The sequence below is a fragment of the Serinus canaria genome, chromosome 1 (genome assembly GCF_022539315.1).
Source record: "Serinus canaria isolate serCan28SL12 chromosome 1, serCan2020, whole genome shotgun sequence".
In the NCBI taxonomy this organism is placed as follows: Eukaryota; Metazoa; Chordata; class Aves; order Passeriformes; family Fringillidae; genus Serinus; species Serinus canaria.
In genome coordinates, this window is record NC_066313.1 from 81,792,934 (window position 1) to 81,816,780 (window position 23,847).

Here is a 23,847-nt window from a genome sequence, read left to right on the forward strand (position 1 = left end):
GATGAAGAATGAGATGGGCAATCACTGTAGTTTTCCAAGCAATTCTTTCTACAGAGAGTCAATCAGCCTGGTGACACAGACTTCTTTACAGCTGTTGCCACTTGATGCACACCCAACTGTGGAGCAGTAAATCTTGGAACAGAAGCTCTAGCAAGTAACCAGTGTACAGCAATGCAGGAACAGAGCACTTGTTAACCCTGAATGCACAGTTTGATGTGACTCAAGTCCCAGAGTCACTGCCAGAGAAGTCTTCATTCTACCTGTGAGCAAACTTCAGTCCAATGAGGACATTATGACTGCAGCCTGCTGGTAGATACCGGTGTAGGGCAACTGAGCCCTCTGTAGGCCAACTGATCTGTACCCAGGCAAGAATCTGCTATTCTGACTAAAAGCAAAGCTGCTATTTTATGAAAGGGTAATGGAAATAGTTTAGGCTTATGAATTGGAATTAGCCTGTAAAGCAGTGTGTAGGAAACTTTATTTCCCTCGACCCCATTTGCTAAAAACAAGTCACAAAACAAGCATTGAGCTAGAAATAAATCATTTATTTTAAAACAATACAGGTTAATAAATAGATTAGTTATCAGAAAACTTAATAAATAGCCTTTTGTAATTTACACAAGGCAAATACAACATGCCTATAACTATTTTTTAAAAAGCAAAGAGAGTAAGCTTGACTTGTAAGCCATTAACAAATCTATATATACATTATTTGGAAGCTAACAAAATAAACTGTTTTTATGTAATCTGTAGTAACTATATTGCAAGAGCATTGAAGCAACCAAACCTGACAGTATTTTTGTTGCCAACTACCTTCTCCCTATATCCCATTAAAACTACTTTTTACATTCTGGGGAAAAAAAAAAGGGAAATTAAAAAAAAAAAGAGAGAAAAAAAGAGAAAGTTCCACAGTTAAAAAAAAAAAAGACTTAAAAATATCCTTTTTGTGTAATGTTTTCCAATACTTTCCACTCTATAGAGCAACTGTCTGGGGAGGGATGTGGACGTGGAAGGACCCAACACAACTACAAACAATAAAGAAAAGCCAAACTCAATTTCTTAATCCGTAACATTTCAACATTGCTGTCTGATACACTTGGGCACTAGTAATGCTAACTATTGACAACATTGGTGCCTTACACAGTACACATTAAAAATCTGCATTCTGTAAGCCCACAGATAGCACCAAAGAATTATTACAAAGATAACAGGAAACAGATAAACATTTGATAATGCTTGATTTAACAGTAAAACTTCAGTAGTTACACCATCTCAAGACAACCAGGGAATATCTGTAGAATCCTTGATGTCTTATATTTATGAAACAAGAATGTGAGGGGGGGTACAATGTGCAAACAACTTCCCATTTAAAGCACCCCCTAATTATTAACCCCAGATTTCGTCAAACACAAACCCTGTATTTTTAAAAAATAAAATGAAAGCTAAACCTTACTTTCAACTGTTTTCAACAACTTAATCCAGTGTTTTGATTTTTCAGTGCTAGTTACTTCAGAAAAATACACATGTTCCAATAAAATCAATATTATTAATAGGAAGCCTCACTTGTCAAACTGTGGTATGACAGGTTCTTATTAATATTAGTTGCAGCTCACTAATAAATAGGCTCTATTTACACATACAGAGTCTTGGAAAGTCAATACAGCAGATAACTTGTTTAGATATTTTTCTTTTTTTACAGAAGTACTTGAAGTGTAACAAATGTGGTTTTTTGGTTGTATCAAAAAGATTTCTATTCTCCTACTGAACATTTGAGGGATTTTTGTGTTTGACACCTAATAGAGATCGTGACTGACAAATGCAAATCCTCCATACACTGAAGGGATAATGATCAAAGAGCTATCCTCAAGTGAGTACCAAGTAAATATGTTTGACAAGTGTAAGAGAAGTCAGACACAGGGAGTGAAACACCTTTCCTGTGGATTTGAATCTAATTCAAATGCATTCCATAACTGTAATGAATCCACTTTTTCCATGTGTAGCCTGTCCCACTTCTACTTTGGAATCAGAACTGAAATCATCTGGCTTGCAGCTATCAATGCATATAACACGATGAGAACGTGAAAAGGGCAGACCCGTGAGGGATGGCAGAGCTCAGGAGACAACTATGCACATTTGCTCCCTGAGATGATGGAACTCGGATATCTGTCTTATTCAAAGTGCTTACTTGCCAAAGGGGTGGAAAAAAAAAAGAGGGAACAGCTAAAATTCAACTTCAACAGTGCCTCTTTTATATCAGAAAAGCAATGGAACTAAAAAAGGTAGGACACCTGGAAAGAGGAGGGCGTGGGATGGAGGGGGAAAGAATCCCATCAACAGTGACAACAGAAAATGCTAATGCATTTCTAAAGTTAGAACTGAACCAGATCCAGGTACAGCAGAACTTGAAGGAACACTGCTACACACTGAACAAAGTAGCAAAAATAAAGCTTTCAGTTACTTAGCATTCAAGAAGTAAAAGGCTGCAGATACAAATGATGTGCAAGGCCACGAGAATTGCTTTCACCTTATGTGCTGGCTTTTGTCATCTTTGTTTTAAACATCAAGGTTAATCAGACATTTCTAGAAAGCTCATCAGAGATGAGGAGCAGCTGGGGAGAAGAGAAGAAAACTGTGCTGATATTTATCAGTGGTTACAATGGTCAGAGGACCACAGAACATGGTTGCTACTTTATTCTTCCTCTGCATAGTGAGCACTTACCAAGTAAACTTCGTGTGGTGCAGAAAATGTCAAGGTTTAGACAGGGCAATCAAGTTATTCTGAATCTAACATTTACTAATAATTTGCATATGCATCTAACATACTAGGACAGGCACTTTATAAATAATTAAGAATTAATTTTAAAACCAACCAAGACAAACAAATATGGCCAAAGAAGGAGTAAGATGAGACCACAATAATTTCCATTCTGACCTAAAGATTTTCAGAGAAGTCTTCAGAGATTAAAGGCTAATACAAAACCAACATACAACTCATGAACTCTGAAGCTGAACTTTGAAAAGACAACTTGACTGCTTCAAAAAACATAACATTGTTTTAAAAAATAGGTTAGTACAGGCCTCGTAACCTATGTGCAATTCCAGGTTCAATCAAAAAAAAAAAGGGAATTAATATGACAAAATATGAATGTTTGCTGAGAACCAAGATACCATCTTCCAATCAATAATGGACAGAGGCTAGTTTAACCAGATTTCATAGCCCAATTACCCTCATCTACAATTCTCAGACCTTCTAAAAACCTTGCACAGTATTTGAAAATCCATGAAGATGGTCTTTTCTCTGCTAGAGCTGCTCTATTTCATTAAGATACCAGTTACTGTGTGTTGGCCTGCAACAATGCCATTTCTGCCAACTCAAGAGCCATTCCCTGAAATGTGGAGTTTTAAAACAACCTTGCAAATAACATAGGAGGGCTCTTACTCCCTCAGAACAGTCCCTTCAGAACACTAAATCTTTTGGATTAACTTTTGCAATTATTGCTGCCATTAGTAGTGCTTACAGCATTCATTTTAAATGAAAATGAAGGCTGGGTTTTAAGGAAACCTCAATTCAGGTCAACAAAAAACATCACAAGATTAGACAGTATTACTCCCCACTAATCAACATCCATGGTCCTGTCAGGCAGCTACAAAGTAACATTCATGATTTCTTGATAAAATGTTGTGAATTTTCTCTAATACTGTTTTGTAATGACATCATGATTTTCTATTTTCTGGGGAGATGTTCTCATCTAGAGATGTTGAGTTCCACTGTACTCTTCCATTTTTGTACTTAGAGAGAAACAAACACTCATTGCTTTTCAAGCTTTCAACTTTTTGACCCATTATGTTTTTGCTACCAAATGTAAGTAGAACATGAAATTAACTATTTCATTCTTTAACGTATCAATATTCTCTAAATGGTTTAAACAGAGCTGTTTGGAGTCATCCTCATCGTAGCTTAAGCTGTCTGTACTACTTGTCAAAATATTACAACTAAAATGTTCACACAATCTATGAATTACTGATCTGAATGGATGTCCCTGTCAGTTACCTAAAACTCTCTGAATGCTTTAGTTTTTTCAGTCTTTAACCTCCTTTTCCAACATTACAAGAACATCAGACCATCTTTTTTGAACTATGAGAAATCTCATGCTCCTCTCTCTTTTAAATTACTTTTTTTTTTTTTTTATGTTCTCTACTTATTAGGTGTTCAACAAAATGGTCTCCTGCATTTAGTCACTAAACTAAAATAAAAGTATGCTGGACTGATTTTAACACTCCTCTTCCTACTAGGACTTAGAGTTTTTCAGAAGCTGTCAAGGCATCCCGGGGTTTCAGTTCAGGTTTGTAAATTCTTCCAAAAACATATGGTTCTTCTAGATGCTTTATGTGTTTAGAATTTGAATATAGTCCAATATTGTAGACAGTGAAATTGAATTATTAAACCAGTATAGGCCATCTGAAACAAATACATTCAAAATTATGCATTATTTTTTGATTGCAAAGGCACTGGAACAGTTCTGAGCTGCTTACAAATAAGCCACAATGTAAGCAGTAAGCCTGTGCATCATTTCCACATCCTTCACAGTCTTTCTACCTGCCCCCAATTAAAAACTCTCAGATGAATGCAGTATGTCTTAATGTATGTAAGTTACAAAGAAAAATGCATACCTGGACAGTACCATGAGCTGATAAGTAATTAGTGAAAGATATTTAAGGGTCCACTGTTCTGTATAGAGAACTCAATTTACAACTCCCCTCTGTCTTCACTGCACGGCAGACAAAGTTGCCAAGGCAGTCACTAAAAAGAACAAATCTACAGTCCATGATCCAACCAGCATTTGTCTGAGAATTCACAGCCTTGATGGTGAAGACATTGCTATACTGAGATTCACAAATTGCTCCACTTACTTTCCCCCCTTTATTATAAGGTATACATCACTTATGATGAAAGGTATCAGATTGAGTGCATTAGAAACTGATGTCCTCTGCCCACAGAAACGGTACCTCAGAAGTCTCAATACAAGCTTTCACACAGGTCTGTCAGAATATTCACAGAGCTTTTCTGATGGACTACCTTTTACAGTGAGGAAATACATCAGTCTCTATGCTGACTCAATTAGTAGTTCCAATTAAGGTCATTTATTGTGTTGACTAGGTTACATGGACAGCTGTTCTTTTGAAACTGGATGGAGGCCTCCAGGTCATTTCACATAGGCCACAAAATCATCAGAGGGTAGCTACCAACCTGAATCCTATTTGAAATAGTGACCTAGAAATGAACAGCTCTGCATCTTTCCCTGAGCCATCCAGTTTCCCCTCAAAAATATTTTAATCTGTCTTCATGTTAGGTTTGTTTAAATCTCCAATACTGAAGTTGAATTCCTTGAAGACTTGTATAAGAACAATTCCAATAGACACTGTGGTGAATCCACAAGCCATGCCCAAAAAATCTACGACTCCTACATTACTCCATTCCCTGAAAAGGATGGCTGAAGCCAGCAGGACTAGGGTGGTAAACACAACATAGTAGATGGCACCAAACACAGAGGAGTCAAAACACTCCAGTGCCTTATTGATGTATCTGAACTGAATGATAATGCTACATCCTAATACTGCCAGAAGTACCAGACAGAGGTACAGAGCCCTTTGACTTGATGGGTTATTGTGAAAGATATCTTGAGCAGCCAGCCCAATGCCTTTTGTGCTGGGAACAGTGAAACTGCCCAGCAGAGAGCAAATACTGATGTAAACCATAATATTAGTAGGTCCATGAGCTGGAGCTATCCAGAAGATAAGCAGGAGAAGCATTAGCAGCACTATGCAGAGATAACCCACGAAAACTGGAAAACAAAAAGAAAACAAGAAAATATCAAGATGAGAACTCTTGGTCTTCTAAAGATTTTAGCAGGCAAATCACGTCCTAGAAGTGACTTTCAGGTATACATCACAATTAAGATTTGCTATTGAACATAGATCCAAATCACTGAGCTTCCAGAAATATTGGCACCAACAACTGATGGTGTTGTCACGTTCTTTGGGAAAAACAAATAACCATGTAGAAAATTACACACTGTGGCACATTTGAAATGGATTTCAGATGGCTTCTTTAAAATCTTATTCTTTTTTCCATTAGGACTATACTCCAAGTCTCCTACGACAGACAGATGGATAACACCTCATTGTGAACAGTTCATTAAAGCACAGTGTGTGGATCCAGCAAAGAGCTTAAACATAAAGTTAGATCCCCCTAAAGTGAGCACATGAGTAGGGACAGTTAGAACAAACATGAGGTCATATCATTTACATTATACAATCAGTACACAGATCAGTGAAAAACATTTCATGCTTTAGAGTTAAAAAAAATACAGAACCAATGCCCTTTGTTCAGATTTAAATGGTAAACTGAGACCAAGGTATTTGTTTTCTTTTCTTTGTTTGCAGACTTTTTGAATAGCTGATGTTATTAGGTTTGAGTTTCTCTCACTTCAAGCAAATACAAGAAAAACAATAGTTGGCAGTTTAGCACTTAAGCAAGAAAAACAAAAATGGGCCTGGAACATATTAGTACCAGTATGTGTCCTCCAGCAGCTGGTGAGAAGGAACAGGCATTTCAGCATATGTCTCAACAGCCTATTTCTACATACCTTTATTGTGCAAATAAATCTGGGAACATAACTGGTATTTAGTATAAACTTTTAAAAAATCATGGACAAATAAAGGAGAGAAGACAGTATTTTTTTGTTTTGATAAAACAACTTAAATTGAGGTCCTAGATTTACACTTTTCATCTCTAAATAGCAAGATACAGTCTTTCATAATGTTATAAAATTACAAGTTCAACTGGACATTGTTCTGAGCTTGCTGTGTAGGATAATGTTTTCAAAAGTTTTCCTTTCTGCACACATGTCCCAATAAATATGACAAGTTCTAAGAAGAACATAGTTAGGGCATAGTTTTCTTACACAAAACCTGTACTGATCTGCCTCTGTCACATCATGATTTCTTCTTAAGTCAATTTCCCTACCTGGTAGAACTGGTAAGCCTCTTCCTCAAGTGTGCTCCTGCTCAACCTCAGAAAATCATTATGAATTAATGAGAAAACAAACTACCTGGATTTGTAAGCTTCTCTTCAAGCTCAGCCTGAGTCGTTACACTCTCGGACTTCGGGGAATGGATAATGAGAACAACAGACCCAGCACAGCTCAGCAAACATCCCAGCTTGCCAAGAATGTTCAGTTTCTCTTTAAGTAGATAAGAAGCTAAGATGGACCTTTGAAAAGAGGAAGAAAAACAGAAGTTTGACTACATGCTGTTAAAAATGTTTAAGGGTGCTGTGCCATACGAATTTCCCTTTTAAAGGAATATTATCAAATGTTGATGAATTCTCAAAATTTATTTCTGACACCTGAGGAAGATTTATCCATTTGCAGTTTTACTCCATCCTTGACATCTCACCTGAGGAAAAAAACCCAAATCAACACAACAAAATAAGACACAAACCCCAACAAAACTTCTAGCCTCAACGACCCAATAAGCAAAACCACATCACCCCCTCAATCTTCTCCCCAAACAACTGAAACTCCCCAAACCAGACATCTGACCCCCAAGGCAGACATCTACCCACTACCCAGCTCACTACCAATTTGGTGAGCTGTGACAAAGCCCCATTTTATAGGTGCTAAGCAGTCATGGGATAAAAGTGACCTTTGGTTACAGAGATCCCAGGGCTGGGCTCAGACACGTCATTTTTGCTCACCAAAGTGAGCAAAAATATCTGGCCTAGGCTAAAATAATAGGTGGTACATAAAGCACCATCAGTGTGCTTCATAGTGATAGAGCTAAAGACAGACATGAAGCAATGCCATCTGCACTCTGAAGCAGATGACCAGTGCAGGCAATAGAAAAATCTCAAGGTAATGCACAGCTTTGTTTTCAAAGACTTGTGCTTTTTTCACTGAAGCAGTTCCACAACTGTAGTTCATCTAATCACAAAACCTTAGTTACATACTAAACTCCTTAAACTCACTGCCTTTTCTGCGCCTCCCACAAACATAACTTCTAAGAAGCTGGGGGCATGCATGTGCAAGGAACTCCCTTGAGTTTTCCTCCTTGGAAAGAGGCCAGATCCAATGAAATGAAATCAGCATCAATAAACACACGTGGGCTGTGGATAGCTGGGTAGAGAAAGACTGTGAGACAAAAGGAAAGATCTACATAAGGGAACTGTGAAAAAGAGAACAGGCAGAAAAGTCCAGAACTATCACAGAAAAGGGAGGAAAAAAAAGTTTATCTGTTCCAAATCATAGTGAGAGCTAAAAGCAGAAGATACTCAGGAAAACCCTTCTTCACTGCCTTCTCCCAGCCATGCTTTCCCAGGGAAAACAGGAATAGGTGGCATTGTAACACATAATGAACAGCCATAAGCCTGACATTTCTCAGTGGACCTCCAGTGAGCACTGAGTCCATCTGACATTTTATTAAGTAGTAATGACATCCAGATAAGAACAAGAAAAGCAAACTCTTACCCAAATGGAACGCCAAGAGCTCCCAAGGGCGTCACTAGCACAGTTGGGACTGCAGTGTAGGCCAAGAAATTCCCTATTTGACCCAGTGCCACTGTCAAGAGAACCAGAAATAAGCCTTTAAACCCTTTGTAAAAATAAGTAATCAAAACTTGCCCAATAGTGTTTGTGAAAGACTGACCTAACTGGAAAACAGATGTTACAATTTGCTTAGTTCTGTTAATTTTGCACATAAACAAAATGGCTGGAAATTTTCTATAGTTTTGTATTTGTTAATACAGGATTTATATTTGCCACACAAGAATATCCAAGTGGGCACAGTAAGTAATCTCATTTGTAACTTCTCTTAGTTAAATATAAAAAAGACTACGAATTAGAAACACTCATGGATTATAATCTCAGTATTACACTCAAATATTTGTATGAGGAGGGGTAAAAGTATATATAACCCATGGTTTCATCTTTAGAATGTGTATTCACATAAAACAAATGTACTTGATTATAGTTCCTAACAGCAGTGTTAGTTTTTTTGGGGGGGAAATAAAGACAGTGCTGAGGAATCTTCTACTGAAACACTAAACACATGCATAAGGCCTCTTCAATATACTACATCAACTTTTCATAACACTATGTAACACCCAAAGTCATTCCTGACACCTGTAAAAAGAACATGCCTGACAAGACACAGTAACAGCCTCAACCTTCTTTTTCTTTCCTCCAGTAAAAGCAAATTCCAAGATATACCACAGTATTGCATATCACAGCTGTGATAACAATTGATGTGTTCAAGTTTTCAGTTAAAAAATAAAAGCTAGATGGTTTTGCAAGTGCTGGCAAGTTTATAATAGGTCAACATATTTGCATAGTTACAGGGTCTGTGGTAACTGGCAAGAAGCTTGAGATTGAGCACAAATTACATACAGCTCAAATTTCCAGTTGCTGTTAAAAGCCATTATCAGCATTTAAAAACATTTCAAGAATCCAAGATGTCTTTATGCTCAGGCTGGCACTGCCCTCAACTATCAAATATCATTACTATCATCCAATTTTTTACATCTGCAAAGCACTCTGCAAACATTAATTAATTTACCAATTTAGCTCACATTATCAGTAGAGCTGAAGACCTGTGTAACCTACAGGAAATCTGAAGGAGACAAACAACTTGCAAAACTGCAGAGTGTGGAAAAATTATACTAATTAAATGCACTGAGGCTTTCTCTATGTGTGGGAGCGAGACAGAGAAATTGATGAGCAGCAGCATTTTGAAGGCACAAGAGACAGTGGTGATGTCCCTGTCCCTGGGAACAGAGTAACTCAGTTATCAGCCTCAGGCTGTTTGGAGATCTATGCAGCAACTCTGACATTATCTTCAAGGCATCTGAAGGCATTGGGGCAGATCTTGGATGGAGAATGGTGCACAGCTGGCACTCTGCATTTCTGCAGATTACATACATTTCCAAATGACTCGGACAAAAGGTTGCTTTTTTTGGAGGTCAGGTGTCTGAACTTTCTGTTGGTAGAACTCTTAACAGATGGCACCAACATCAATCCATAAAGTAGATTTCTAAATCTTCAGTCAAATGCAACATATTTGTGAGGCAACTGAACTTACTAGAGATTTTCCACATCACCATGTAGCAGTAACCAGTAGTAGTAATGGTCTCTTACCACCACAAATGACAGACCATGACTAGTTAACAGCAGTTTAAAAAAGAATCTCAGTGATTGTTACCATCTACCCAATGTTGAGGAACTTTTGCTGCCAACCTATCCAGTTCTCTCTGAACAGAAATTCCTCATCAGATACATCAGTGATGTAAGTCAAGACATGACTTCAGCTCTTGAAGGCACACCAAGCTTTTAATGTGATAAACAAGTACCAGTACCCTCGAAGTTACTGCAGCACAAAGCCTGATGCACACTGGCATGTCTCCATTAGCAAGGAGACCAGCAGTAGACCTGAACAGCAAAAGATATCTATTCTAGGCATGTCAGGGGCTTTATTTCAGACAAACTTCAGCCTGTTCCCACTAACCTAAAGTGGGAAAGCTGCAAAGTCTATTTGCAGCTCACATGCATCAAGTACATTAAGAATGTTCCTAGAATTCATCTTCCAACCTAGTTTCATTTTAAAGACCAGGTCAGAAGCCCCAGCTCTGCTATGAAATGTGAAATACAGCTCAATCTGTGGTGACAAACTGGAGATGCACTTCACAAGTGCTCTCCCCATCTATAATACACTAATGCAGATGTTTTCTGTAAGAACCAGCCACATCACTGCTGCTATCAAAACCTGCACTGAAACTAATTAATTAGCCAATTAATTAGTTTAATGCTCATTGAAATACCTGTACACATGCTGCAATCACTCTTTTGACTACAGAGTAAGGAAAAGTCCCTTAGCAGAATCTGCAGCCCTTCCTCTGAAGTCTTCAGTAATCCAGTGGATCCCAGGGCCCCCAAATGGTTGGGCATCATTATGCTGAGTCAGCATGCCAACACAGAAACACTTATTCACCATCTGAACAAATACCATGAGAACAAGTTCATAGAGTTTATGTGGTTTTTGTTAGTCATCCAACCTCCAAATTTTCTGCTTGAGAAAATGATGGCAGCTGTTATCATTTCACCCAGATAACTGGGGGCATTGCTAATTCCACAAGCAACACCTTTCCCCACACAGCACCTTTCTCTGCACCCCATAGGTGCCTCCCTGGCCCTTGCTATTGCTGTGCTGCCATTCTGAGTCTGTAATATCCACAAGCAACTCTTCTTCCTCAGTATAGCTACTGAGGTTTTGTTTTGAAATACCTGTATCTAGCTACTGGAAAAAAGCCAACTGATACCATTCCCTACAGCTGTTTTGCCTTCATTCAATTCAGTCAGCTCTTTTAAGCATGAAATTGTTTTCTCTGATTCACCAAGATAAATCCTGTAATGAAACCTCCCTTTTTTAACTCCTTCTGCTTAGAGATTACAGATGGGAGCCTCAGGAGTGATAAAGAGTGACTGATGCACAGATTTACTTTTACTTGGGCAGTAGTGATCCTGTTAGGGGAGGAAGCTGTCAAAGAACTACTTAAACTCAAGTTAAATCTTTTCTTCTGAAAAGAGGACTTTTCTTCTGAAGCTCTGTTAGCTTCTACACTTGCTGTGAACTTTGTCCTTCAATGGGATCCATTGGTTTTCATTCCTTTTGCATAGCTTTAAGACAACAAAACCAAAAATCAGAGACCTACCTTGCTGCCACAAAACCAGGGGCACAACTGGACTCATATACTTCTCAGAAACAGCATCAGAACTTTCCAAATCATTCACAAAAGGCTGGAATAGAATCTAAAAGTGGGGTATGATTCTAAGCTTGTGGATAGAAGTAGGGCTTATGTAAGAGGAGAAAGCTAGTTGCTCCCCATGCTCCAGATTCACATCAGAGAATGAACTTGGTGTAAGCAGAGTTACAAAGATATTAAGGGTAAAATTACACAGATCTCATATCAGCACCACAGAAGGCTCTGCATTAATCTTGCAGATTAAAAGCAAAACTGAAACTGTATCTGTTGAACAAGAAACCAAAAGAATTTTGGTTTTGTTTTTTTTTTTTTTTTTTTAATGAGGCTGGTTAAATGCTTTCTGATCTAAAACATAACATGTGCTCAATGGGCCCTTTTGTGCAGAGCAACAATTTTTAATTCAGCTTTAACTTTTATTAAAAACTGAGCTGGCCCGTGCAATACAGAGACACAAACCATGCAGGAACCCAGAGTCAGAGCAGTGTGTGGCTGCCAAGGGCTGCAAGTACCAAATGGTTTGGAAATGGAAAGATGTCTGACTCATGTTTGTCCCAGCTCTTTGCCTCTGCAAACACCACCAGGCATGGTAGCCATGGTAAGAGTTTACTAAAGGTGGAATATTTCTGGGGATGGAAATTTCATGACAAGGAAGTGTAAGACTCAAGATGAAAACCCAGATTTCCTGATGTCTCCTATCACCATCTAAGCAAAGCTCTCTTAAAAAAAAAAATTTAAAACTTTTTAAGATACTTACTTGCAATAGTGCCCGACCACCATACTATATCAGTTAAGTATGAAGTACCTGGAAGTATAGGAAAATGTATTAGAAAAACATGAAATCACAGACTGTATGAAACAACAATCTCAGTTATTAAAGACCTTAATCCTAAACCTATTCTTCAAGGCAACTGAATCTGAGATTTTAAAAATATTAACCAAAGAGAACAGTTTTGGATTTGGCTTATTTCCAAGTAAGACCTTCTTAAGACAATGTGTTAGTCAGAAGTTCTAGTTTCCAGTCTGAAGTACCACCTATGTGACACTAATGCAGTATTGTGTAGAAAAGCATCCAAAATGTCACCAAATGCTTCTGAGGGTGACATTTAAGCATCTAAATTAAAACCACTTCTAGGAGAACTGTAAACCTATGGAAACAGAACATGAATTGGCTCAGTTAGTTTGCTAATACAACCTCAGTGAAATTGTATCAGAAAAACTGTAGCTGAGAAATTGTTCTGGCAGTTTTGGCACACAGGTTTGGCAGGACCATCGTGTCACCCTATCCTCCTACGTTTAAGCATTGGAAAGCGCTACAGCTGAAGCCTCTAAATTCCTAACATAGTTCACTGTTTTAGTGAGGAGTAAAAACCCTGCATTGTCCTTAGTGCCTCCCAAACTGGAGGGTGATTATTTTCACTGTCAGATTACTAACTCTTGCCTTGGGATGTGCCCAGGTGGAGCCTGTGCACCACAGAAGTTCTGCTTCTGCAGAACATCAAGGCTCATGACCACGTCCTAAACGAAAGCACTGCCTACTCTGAGCACAACCTTGGCATCAAGTCACACTCCTCTGTTTTGCTCCTCTTTCTAGCAATACAGCTCTGCATTCATTTGGGAAGATGCCCTCTCCCAAAAGCTGCTGGAGTAGCAGGCAATATTGTACCTACTCTTAAATCCCAAATGGAAGAAAAACACAGCCATCACTAACTCTGGAGACATAAAAAGTATTAAGCACTTGGAAATCACACTATACAATTGAAAAGAGATGAAATATGACTAATGAAAATGGCCAGCTTTAGAGTGGGCGTAGTAATTTTTTAGACTTTTGTTATTGCATATAAAATAAAAACACTGTTGGGGGCAGAAATTATAGAAAATATTGACTCAAGTAAGGTAACTTTGCAAAATATTTGTCACCCACTGCTGTTTCTAACTAGACAAGGATTGCTAATTACATCAATACTATATTATTGATTCAGGAGAGAAGACAGAAGAGACTTGAAGTGCCTCCTTGTTAATTATACAGCACCTGCTGAAGACAGTGGAAAGAGACATCATTTGACACTGGCCATCTCAGACGCACAGCTCCAACTGCTAGATTCAAGGCAGATCCCTACTGCTTCGCAACACAACATAAAGAGAAACCTGGGGTATTTTCCTGGATGCTTCCTCACTAAGCATGCCAGTAGAAAGAACTACAAAATGCTCAGCAAGATGCACAAACATCAGTAGTATCTTCAAAACAGGAAGTTTTACAGCTGCTAGCACTGAGAAAACAGGCACACGCCCATCACTCACTTAACCCAGTGCTCCACTGAAAGCTCTTCAGGAGTAAGTACACTCTAAATGGAAACTTCCTCCATCTGCCTTGGGTTGCAAAATTATTATTTTTCTCTTGTGTTTTCTCATTGTTTCCCTTACAAAAAAAAAAAAAAAAAAAGTAGTTTGTATTTATGATGCAAACGTGATCTCTCTCTGGAGAATCAAAATGGGTTACAGCCATCTTGGGGAGAAAGGGAGACTATGCTTGCAAAACAAAAGTTTGTCTGATGCCTTTAGATGTAAGGTCATTGCAGAAAAAGAAAAATAAAACAAACTTTTTAGATCAGGCTTTGCTCCACTGCATTCACCCTGAACATGCTAGATGCAGCAGGCAATGAAAATGCAAATACAAATATATATATATATTTGCATATTATATGTATGTGTACATATATGTACATAGTTACATGCATTCAATGTATAGAGAGAAAATACCTTGTCCTGGAACTAAAAAGGATTTTTCAACCAAAAGAGTTACTAGAACTTATGGACACATGCTCATACATAGTCACCATCACCTACAAAAACAAATGGCTATTGACCACAATTCAAAGGCATGATGCAACCTGTGTTTACAGTCTTCCTCTTACATAAAAACACGATACTAAAAACAATTAAATAAATGTTTTAAAATTGCATTTTCCTATGTTCAAAGCATGAAGATGCAACTACCAAATGCTGTTCAGCTGCATGCTTTGGGGAGCTCAAATTTCAAAATAAAATTCAGATCTTCACACTTGTGAATTTACAGCTTTGTTTTGGTGAAACTGTCTAGACAGCACACTCAGCTCCTGGATATGTTCACCTCAGGAAATAATAATGAGGCATGGGATTTCAATATGAAAAATATAAGAAATAAATTATTTTATATTACTGATCTGTCTCTTCTCAAAAAGTGGAAACTACCACAGGACTGATACAACTTGCGTGTGTCTTTGGAAGCGCTGGAATAAACAAGCAACAAGATGTGCTGGTACTGTTCATGGCAAGAAACTATCTAAGCCACAGAAACTGGTGGTAAAGTCCCACGAGCACATGAAAAAGAAGAACCTGTGTATGGGCAGGAGTGCAGACAGCACCCAAGTCCCCAGTGCTGTGTTCCAGCGTGACAGACCAGCGCGCTGACCGTACATCAGGGAGCTGTTGCTGATGCGCAGTTAAGCGCGGCTCGCTGCTCTCCGGCGCTGATACACCCTGACTGACCCCCACCTGCCGCCTCTCCGCTCATTTATCACCTTCCTTGCGCCTCGAGCCAGCCATGCACCTCTGATGTCAAACACGCTTAAGGTGACAAACTGAAGCCGGCTCCCCGCTCCAGACGCCGGGAAGGTGTCCCGCGCACCAGGCGGCACGGCCACCCCCGACACAGGCTCCGACCCAGCCGAGGGTGCCCGTCCTCCTTGCCCCCGGGGAGGGCCGGGTCCCGGGCAGCCCTGCCGCCTCCCGCCCTGCGCTCCGGGCCGGCCGGCGCCGCAGCGAGGGGAAGGGCTGCGGGCGAGGGAGGGAGAGAGGGAGCGGCCCCGCGGGTGGCCGGGGGCTGGGGCCGAGGCCCCGCACTCCTGGGAGGGTCGCGGGGTGCGGAGGGAGGCCGGGAAGCCCCGGGAGCGGCGCTCCCACCCGCAGCCACCGCAGCGCCGGGCCCCTACCTCTCCCGCGGGCCCGCACGATCCCCTTCTTCTGCAGGACGAAGGTGGAGCCGTTCACCAGGCTGGAGACCACGGCCACGCTCAAGCCCAGCGACACGGCGGCGGGGCCGGGGCTCTGCGCTGCCCCCTCGCCCGCTGCCGCACCGACCGCCATCCGCATGGCCCCGCCGAGAGCTGCAGGCGCGGCGGCTGCCCGGGCCCAGCGCTCCCGGCAGCGGCTCTGCGCCGGGACCCGCCCTGCGCTGCGCTGCGCCGCGCCGGGGGCGGCTCCGGGCGGCAGCGGCGGCCGCCGCGGCTCCTGGCGCGCGTCCCGCGCGGGGACGGCAGCAGGGTGACGTCATGGCCGCTCTGCCCCGACGGCCGGTCCGGCACCGCGGCTCCGTGCCACCCTCAGAGCCAGCCCACCCCGCCGCCGCTGCTCTCGGGGGTCCCCGGCGGGGCAGATACCGGGGAGAAGCTCGGAGCTGCGAGCGTTCATGGGCAGGGAGTGCGGGACGACGTGTAGGGGGATGCGGAGACCGGGGGATGTGGAGAAATGTGCACGGGGATGTGAAAGGAGAGGAGGATGACAGCAGGGCGAAAGGATGCGGAAAGACAGAGGGATGCGAGAAGACGTGCAGAGGGATATGTTGTGCGGGACAGACGAGCTCCACCGGGCCAGAGTTTTTGGTGTGGGAGCAGCGCTTCTGTCCAGCGCTCTCGCTTTCCCATGCGGTTTCTAAAATTCACGTTGGCTTCCCGTCACAGCGTGGGATGTTGCGACGGCAGGGCCAGGCGGGGATCAAGGCTGCCATTGCAGCCGCCACCGTGACCTGGAGCTGCCGCTCCATCCACCCTGCCAGGTCAATGTCAGGGGCAGATCCGGACAATCAGCCAGGACTGTGTGGGGCTACACGCCGGGCAAGCTTGGCATCTGCCGGGAGTCACGCACATTGCCTGAAAACTGGGGGATCCGTAATCCCTCCTGCAGTAAATCCAATAATCCACTTTTACTTCCAGGAAAAAGTTCACTCTCTTCTAATGGCACAGAGCAAAGTCAGATGCTCGCATTTATGAACCTCCTCTCTCAGCTATTATTCAGCATCTTCCTGGGAGGGCAAGAACAGAAGCCATCCTGCCATTGCAGAGAAGGTCTGGAGATCCCTCTGGCAGCAATAGAGCTGGGCCATCACAGGGCCATTTCTCTTTGAGAGAATTCAGTCTCTCAAAGATGAAGTGCTGACCTGAAAGTAATCTTCCTTGCTCAGCAAAATATTTTGTAGCAGGTATCTCACTGCAGTTCTTACTATTTCCAGATTTATGTTGAAATAAATCAATCCATAATGGATTCCTGTGGCAACATCCGTCTAAGGAAATGAGCTGTGGTATCTTGGCTTAATATAAATGAAAGTGGACATTTTTGTAATTTTTAGCAATTGGGCATATTTCTTCGCACATATTTTGGCATTCTCAGGAAATATGAGTTTAGAAAAGGGGCAAACTCCTGGAAATATTTCTCTTGTCTGCATATTTCTTAGTTTGCCTACACTGCTTGAGGCAGTTGTCCTAGGAAGGCACAGGAACACTGTGATGATTTTTTTAAGGTTTAATGGCAAGACATGTAATGCTTACTGCAGTAGTACCCGTACTTTCACCTAGGTTGTTTCATCAGGTCATTGTATCAATACTGAATGTGATGGAAGAGAGGATTTATCCTTGTGAGATTCACAAGACCTGCAAAATGAGTACACAGGAGGTGGAAGAACAGTTATCCATAGCAACCCTTGGAAACAAAGATAGAGGTGAAGACAAATACCGGCTAATTATAAATATCCACTTCTGATCTATATACAGCCTAGTAACATGTACAGAAAAATTTATTACAGGAAATAATTTATGCTTGCACAGTGGAAAAATGATATATATTTAACAGCCTTTGCATCTAATCATCAGGCAAGTTTCTAAACACAGCTCAAACCTGGCCAGTTTTTTACTCAAAATCTCTCTCTGGTGTGGTTGAACCACAAAGACAAAAGCAGGTACCAGAGATCTCACATTCATTTCACTCCAGCCCACTCCAACCATGACATTTTAATATCTTACTTATAAATCTAATATCCTATTTATGAATCTTATATATGCCTTTCTAAAGTATGTATTTGGATAGGTAGTTCTAACATACTTAATCTGCCTTATTCAGTAGTTACTCTTGCACTTGCCATATAATATGTATAGTGTTCCAATGGATTAGTCATAGACTAAAATAATGCGTGCAGCAGTGCTAAATATTAAATTTGAAAATATCTTGAAAAACAGCCTGAATTCACCCAATATCTGCATTATTAAGTTTACAAACAATTTGGACCAAGATATAAAAGCACCTCAATGAAAACAGTTGTTATTATTTAAATGGAAATAAGATGACCTGTTTTTAGCTATTACATATATGGCACATATAAACTCCTTAGGTCCATCTAGTCTTGTGGGGTTTAGTTTCATTGTGATAGCATCATTCCTCCTGCCCAAGCTGTGTCATCATGTATTGCAAAATAACAGGCTTTGGGTTACTTTGGCTTTGCCCTTGCAATGCTCAGTATTACTGATGCCATATCAGCCCAATGTCTCATGAACACACAAATTGCAGAGGAGGAACCTCAGATTTATGTGACATTTCCTCCAAAAAGCTCTGCTCCCCTCCATTAGCATGGGTATTTAGGGTCAGCCAAGAGGTGGAGGAGTATTTGTTAGACTTTTTAAAGTCTCCTGTCCAAAGGGAGGGATGAGTGATTGAAGTAAGCTGGAGTTCGAAGTGAGTGAGCAAAGTTGGTAGAGGTTACACCATTTTTCTGCAGGGTCAATGGACCTTCTCTGATTAGGATGGTTTTTTCCCTGATTTTAAGGAGAAGAAAAATGCTTGTGCCTGATCTAAAGAAATTGATTTCTTCCTCTGTAATGCCTTGGATTCCTCTGTTATGTTTGGTTTATATACAAAAAAAGATTTTTTTTTAAATTAAATCAGTTGTTGGGCTGATTTATCGAGGGTAGAGGAAAATCAGATAATTCTGTATCTGGCATAGAATGAAAATACAGTAACTGAGCCCAGAAGATAATCTGAAACTCCTTATAAAATAGCTGGGAGAGCAGGGTGGAAGTTTACCAACAACTCAATCAGAGCCTGAAGCAACAGCAGTAAATCTCCTTGGCAGAAGCACTATAAAGATCCACTGTGCCAGCAACTGAAGCAGTGAGAACTGAGATTGCAAACTAAACAGCAAGAAGACAGCAGCAATCCCACTTTTCTAGCTCTTGAGGACCAAAGACCAAAGTAAGGGCAGTTAAATGAAGAATTGTGTAATGTTCCACTGAACCTAGGCCAGAAAAAAACCCTAAAAATCCTTTACAGGGAGCCTTGATCAGTTGCTATGAGTATAAAAAGTGGCTTTGGTATTAGTGGGACACCACTGGTACAGGTGGTCCTGCTTTGGAAAGAAAGGGAAGGGACTTGAACCTTTGTTGCAGTCTGGCCCTCGATTTGCTATGGGCATCCATGTGTATGGATGGGAGAATGAATGGAAGCCTGCTGAAAGGTATTGCTCTGCAAAGATGGGTCCTATCAACTTTTTGGCTCTCTATTTCATTAACAAGGACTTCATTGAGTCTTTGGGCCCATGGGCTTTTAAAGTCCAGAGTGATCTTTGTGAAATGAAATTGTAGTGCAGAGTTCTACTGCACTGTTGACAATAGCCAAAATACTGGCACCTCTGCAGCTGGAACTAAAAATTAAGCTCAGCCTTGATGTCTGAATTTGAATGTCTAAGACTGCAATGAAATGTTGCCTTCTGTCTGCAATACTGAGCTTCCACTAGCTTCTGTGGTGTCTGTCCCATGGGTTACAAGAGGAAGGGTAGCCCTTAGTGTACGCCAGCTCTCTTCAAGGACAGAACAAGAGGCTGCAAATCAAGGCAACTCAGTGCAGTCTTATGCAGAAAGGTGAGGGGTGGTTTCAATTTTGAAAGGGTCCAAGGCTGGTACAAGGAAGCTTGTTAGTGATGTGCAAACCTGGTCTGAATGAGCAATGAAGGCTTGCTGCCACTTTTGCCCATGGAAAATGACATCTCTGCTAAATGACAGTGGCCACACATAGTTCTGGGGGTTTGGAGAACTTCAGCATCCTGAAAAGGTGGTGCAAGACTGATTTTAAGTTATTGACACAGGAAGTACGGCAAGACTACTGCAAACAGACCATGCCATTTCAGCTTTTCTGCAAGGAAAACAGATCTCTTCAGAGAGAACTTGTCCTTCCTGCAGCAGGCAGAAGTGAGATAGCTAGTTCTGATAAGTGTGCATGATCATGCTGCAGAGGATCCACACTAATTAACATCATGTTTGCTCACATTTGCTCTGCAGAATGACTAGGGAACACAGAAGAAAGCAGAGATTTCCCAGTTAATCCTGTAGCAGATGTTATACTTCACATTAATTGCAAACTCTGAACAGGACATTCTTTTCTATGCTGATTTCCAAAAGTTGATTACAAAATCTTTATGTGATGAGTATAATATATGAAGATCCAGCTCCCTTTCCTTCTGTATTAGGAGTGTGGTAAAAGCCCAGCACAGTATTTTAGCATGAACCTTTATAACAGGGCTTCCAAGCCAAGGTCATCACAATCATCCTAATGTGCACTCTCCCCTGGCTTTATGGCAACCTCTCATGTGAAGAATTTGCCTGTCTTTCCCATACCTTGTCTGTTAAATAGACATACTGATCTTCTGTTTCAGATAAAGGGAGTTCTGGCTTGTGATTCAGACTTACAGATGTTGTCTGTATGTTATCTTAAGCTTTGACATGGTGTTCTTTTTTGCTTCATAAGCTGCATACCTAAATAAAGCATAGTAATCATTGAATTATCTGTGGTCTAACTGTGGTTACAGGAAGTCTCTTCCTGTTAAGCTGGCCAGCTGCTGAATTCCATGACTGAAGACTACATTTTAAGGTATGCCTTAGAGTTCTGAAGAATTAAAATTTTTTCAAGTGAAGAACATGGTAGGCACTCCTAATAATCAAGTAAACTCACTCGTCAGACTTGCTGGGTAGTTCCAACAATGTATGGATGGATTTTCTACTACATTGCTCTTCAGCAAAACATCTTTTCTAGCAAAGACTCAAGGAATATTGCAACCAGCTGGCTGTTCAGAGATCAATCTTTGTACCCTTAAGCGCACATTCTACTCTGAAGCTGGAATGTCAATAAATTTTATTTTCATGTGGGTGCTTTTGAATGGGGTTTCACTGTTCAATATTGTTGGAAAACTGAAAATGCATTGCAATGGATCTGAACTGGATTTTTTCCTTCAAACCAAACAATGGGATACCATGAAAATAGCCCCTATTTAACTACTTTCCTCTTGAAGCTTCACTTTCAACTGACAATGCATTTGCAAACTGCAAAGCCATTGTGCTCCTTGGGACCCAGTTATTTAGCTCCAGGTGCTTATGGTATGCCCCCATAGCAATATGTTCTATTTACTAAATATGTACCTTCCCAGCAGCAAAGCTACATCTGCAACCTCACTCATCATTACCTCTGAGAGCACAAAGCAGCACTCTGTCTGCTCTGGGAGAACAATGCCGAGATGCTGGGATCTCCAACTAATGGCCTAAACAAAGTTCTAGCTGAAAAAATCATGATAGGCTGATGCAAACTGTTTCTAGGGAGAGTCTACCAGACAGTGCATGATGGAAGAAGGCTTGCTATGATCAGGGCAGCTGAAGACACAGCTACTGCAGTAATTGATATTTGTTGTGGTTTAACTCCATCCAGCAACGAAGAGCCACATAGCCAGGGTGGGAAAGAGAACCAGAAGACTAAAAGTGAGAAAACTCATGGGTTGAGATAAGAACAGTTTAATGGGACAGAAAAGGAAGAAAATTATTACTGATGATGATTATGGTGAGGATAATATCTAGAAGAGGTGTTGCAATTGCTCACCCCTCACTGACCAATGCCCAGTCATGTCCTGAGCAGGGACCCTGGGCCAGCTCTCCCCAGCAGTTTATATCCTGAGCATGTTGCCCTGTGGTATGGGATATCCCTTGGGCCAGTTTAGAGCAGCTGTCCCAGCTGTATCCCCACACAACTTCCTGTGCCTCTCCAGCCTTCTTATTGTCAGTGCATGAGAAGCTGAAAATTCCTTGATTTAGTATCAACACTACTTAACAAGGACTAAAAAACTTGTGTGTTATCAGCACTATTCTCATACTAAATTCAAAACACAACACTTTACCAGCTACTTGAAAGATTATTAATTCTATCCCAGCAGAAACCAGGACAGTATTTAATATTTAAAATAGAGTTTAATATATAAAGCATCTGGTTAAAGAGTTGTAATGAAAGCCAGCTGTTGTAGTTATTGACCTATGCTGGAAGAAAACCATTTGGCATGAGGTTAATCTCACTGTTCTCAGCAGGTGTTTAGTGTTGTGCCACAATCATTGCACATGCTGATCTGCACCTTTTAATGAGACAAGGCTGTATTCATTTGTATTAAATGTAGCATCAAGATCTCAGTTAAGGTCAGAATGGTATTGTCAACTTCTAGGGAAATTTATTTATCTTCTCTAAATCCTGTCAGTGTCCGTGCTGAAAAGTCATTTTTTGTTAAAGGACCTGTTATGTGAGAGGTCAATAATAATGCCTTGTTGTACATCATAGATCCTAACATTTTTGGGGTTTCAATGATGACTAAAACGTTTGGGTTGAGTTTTGTCTGACTTCATGCAAAGCAGCTGACAGGAATGCTGACTGCTCAGGTGAAATTGGAAATCGTGTTTCTTGTCCTTAGCAGATGAGGAACAAAGGACATGGGACAACTGAATTATTGAGTTTCTTCTTATTTCAGCTATACTACTTATGTATTTGAGGCTCTCTTTGACATACATCTGTCTTATGGATTAATCTGATAATGGTTTTTTCCTCAAATACTTACTCCAAAGGGTTTGGTCCCTCTCACAGTTCTACTGAGAGTTGTCACAGTGTTATATTTATCCAGGCTATATGGAGATTGTGATTACTGGCACCCTGACAGCAACTGACTTTTCCACAAAAAGGTATGAGGTGCTAAACTGTCAGAATGACCCTGGAGAACAGGAATCCTTGTGCTTAGCTGTCACTAACTTTGAAGTGCTGGGATATGTTTACTGGCTATGTGAGATGTCCAGCAAATATTGCAGGAACATTCAGGGCAAGTCTTCCTATGCACAGACTGCAAAGAAATAAAGTGATCTCTGATGGACATCATACTGTCTCTAGTTTTACTGATTAAGAGTATTTTAATTATGATTTTAATGATGACCACTGCTGAAATGAGATGTTGTGGTGGAGAGTCATGGATGACCATAACAAACAATAATGTCTCAGGTTTAATGATCTAATCTTAAATTCAGTCAAATGATGAGGTTCCTTTGTCAAATAAATGTCACTCAAAAAAGGAAACAGAACAAAACAACACTTTTTAAAAGGGACTTGTGAACAAAAGAGTATTTTTAAATTTTTTTTTCTCTTTCCTTCAAATGAGACTGCCTGCATAATAGCACTGTGAAAGGGAGATAAGATAATTGCTACTTCAGCAATAGAACAGCAGGAGTGCCTGAAGCTCCCTCCTGTCTGAGATTTAGACAGTAGCTGGAACAGAATAATTCTCTACCTTAATGTTTCTTTTGGACTCTGTTTGGCTGACTTCAGTTTTGCCAACCCCCAAAATTGATATTTGGGAGACTTCCCTCCTTGGGACCTTAAATAAATCATTGTTTTTTTCTGTTTGTTTTGTTTGTTTTGCCCCCCTCCCCCTCCCACCATTCCTTTTAACATCTTCTGTTACAGCCAGGGACAATGACAGGTGCTGAAACATCTGCCATGTTAGAGCAGGGAAGGCTTTCAGCCATGGCTGTTAGAATTTCCTCAAAAAGCAAAAGACTATCAACTGATCTAAATAGAAAGAAAAATACTAGCAGAATCAAAGCCATAACTTGCCTTGCTGCTGCAAAGTTGGCTACCACCACAAAGTGGCTCAGGGAAATGATCCC

General features: G+C 40.7%; 1 protein-coding gene across 1 annotated transcript; it reads right to left on the reverse strand.

Annotated features, from left to right (window-relative positions):
* Nucleotides 1–524: 524 nt before the first annotated feature.
* NIPA1 (NIPA magnesium transporter 1) lies at nt 525–16,124 on the reverse strand. Its single transcript, XM_030234679.2, is given in 7 exon segments — nt 525–5,843; nt 7,113–7,273; nt 8,529–8,619; nt 12,570–12,617; nt 15,784–16,036; nt 16,039–16,061; nt 16,064–16,124. Coding segments are annotated over 7 exon segments (1,149 nt in total). The 3' UTR covers nt 525–5,331.
* Nucleotides 16,125–23,847: the final 7,723 nt, after the last annotated feature.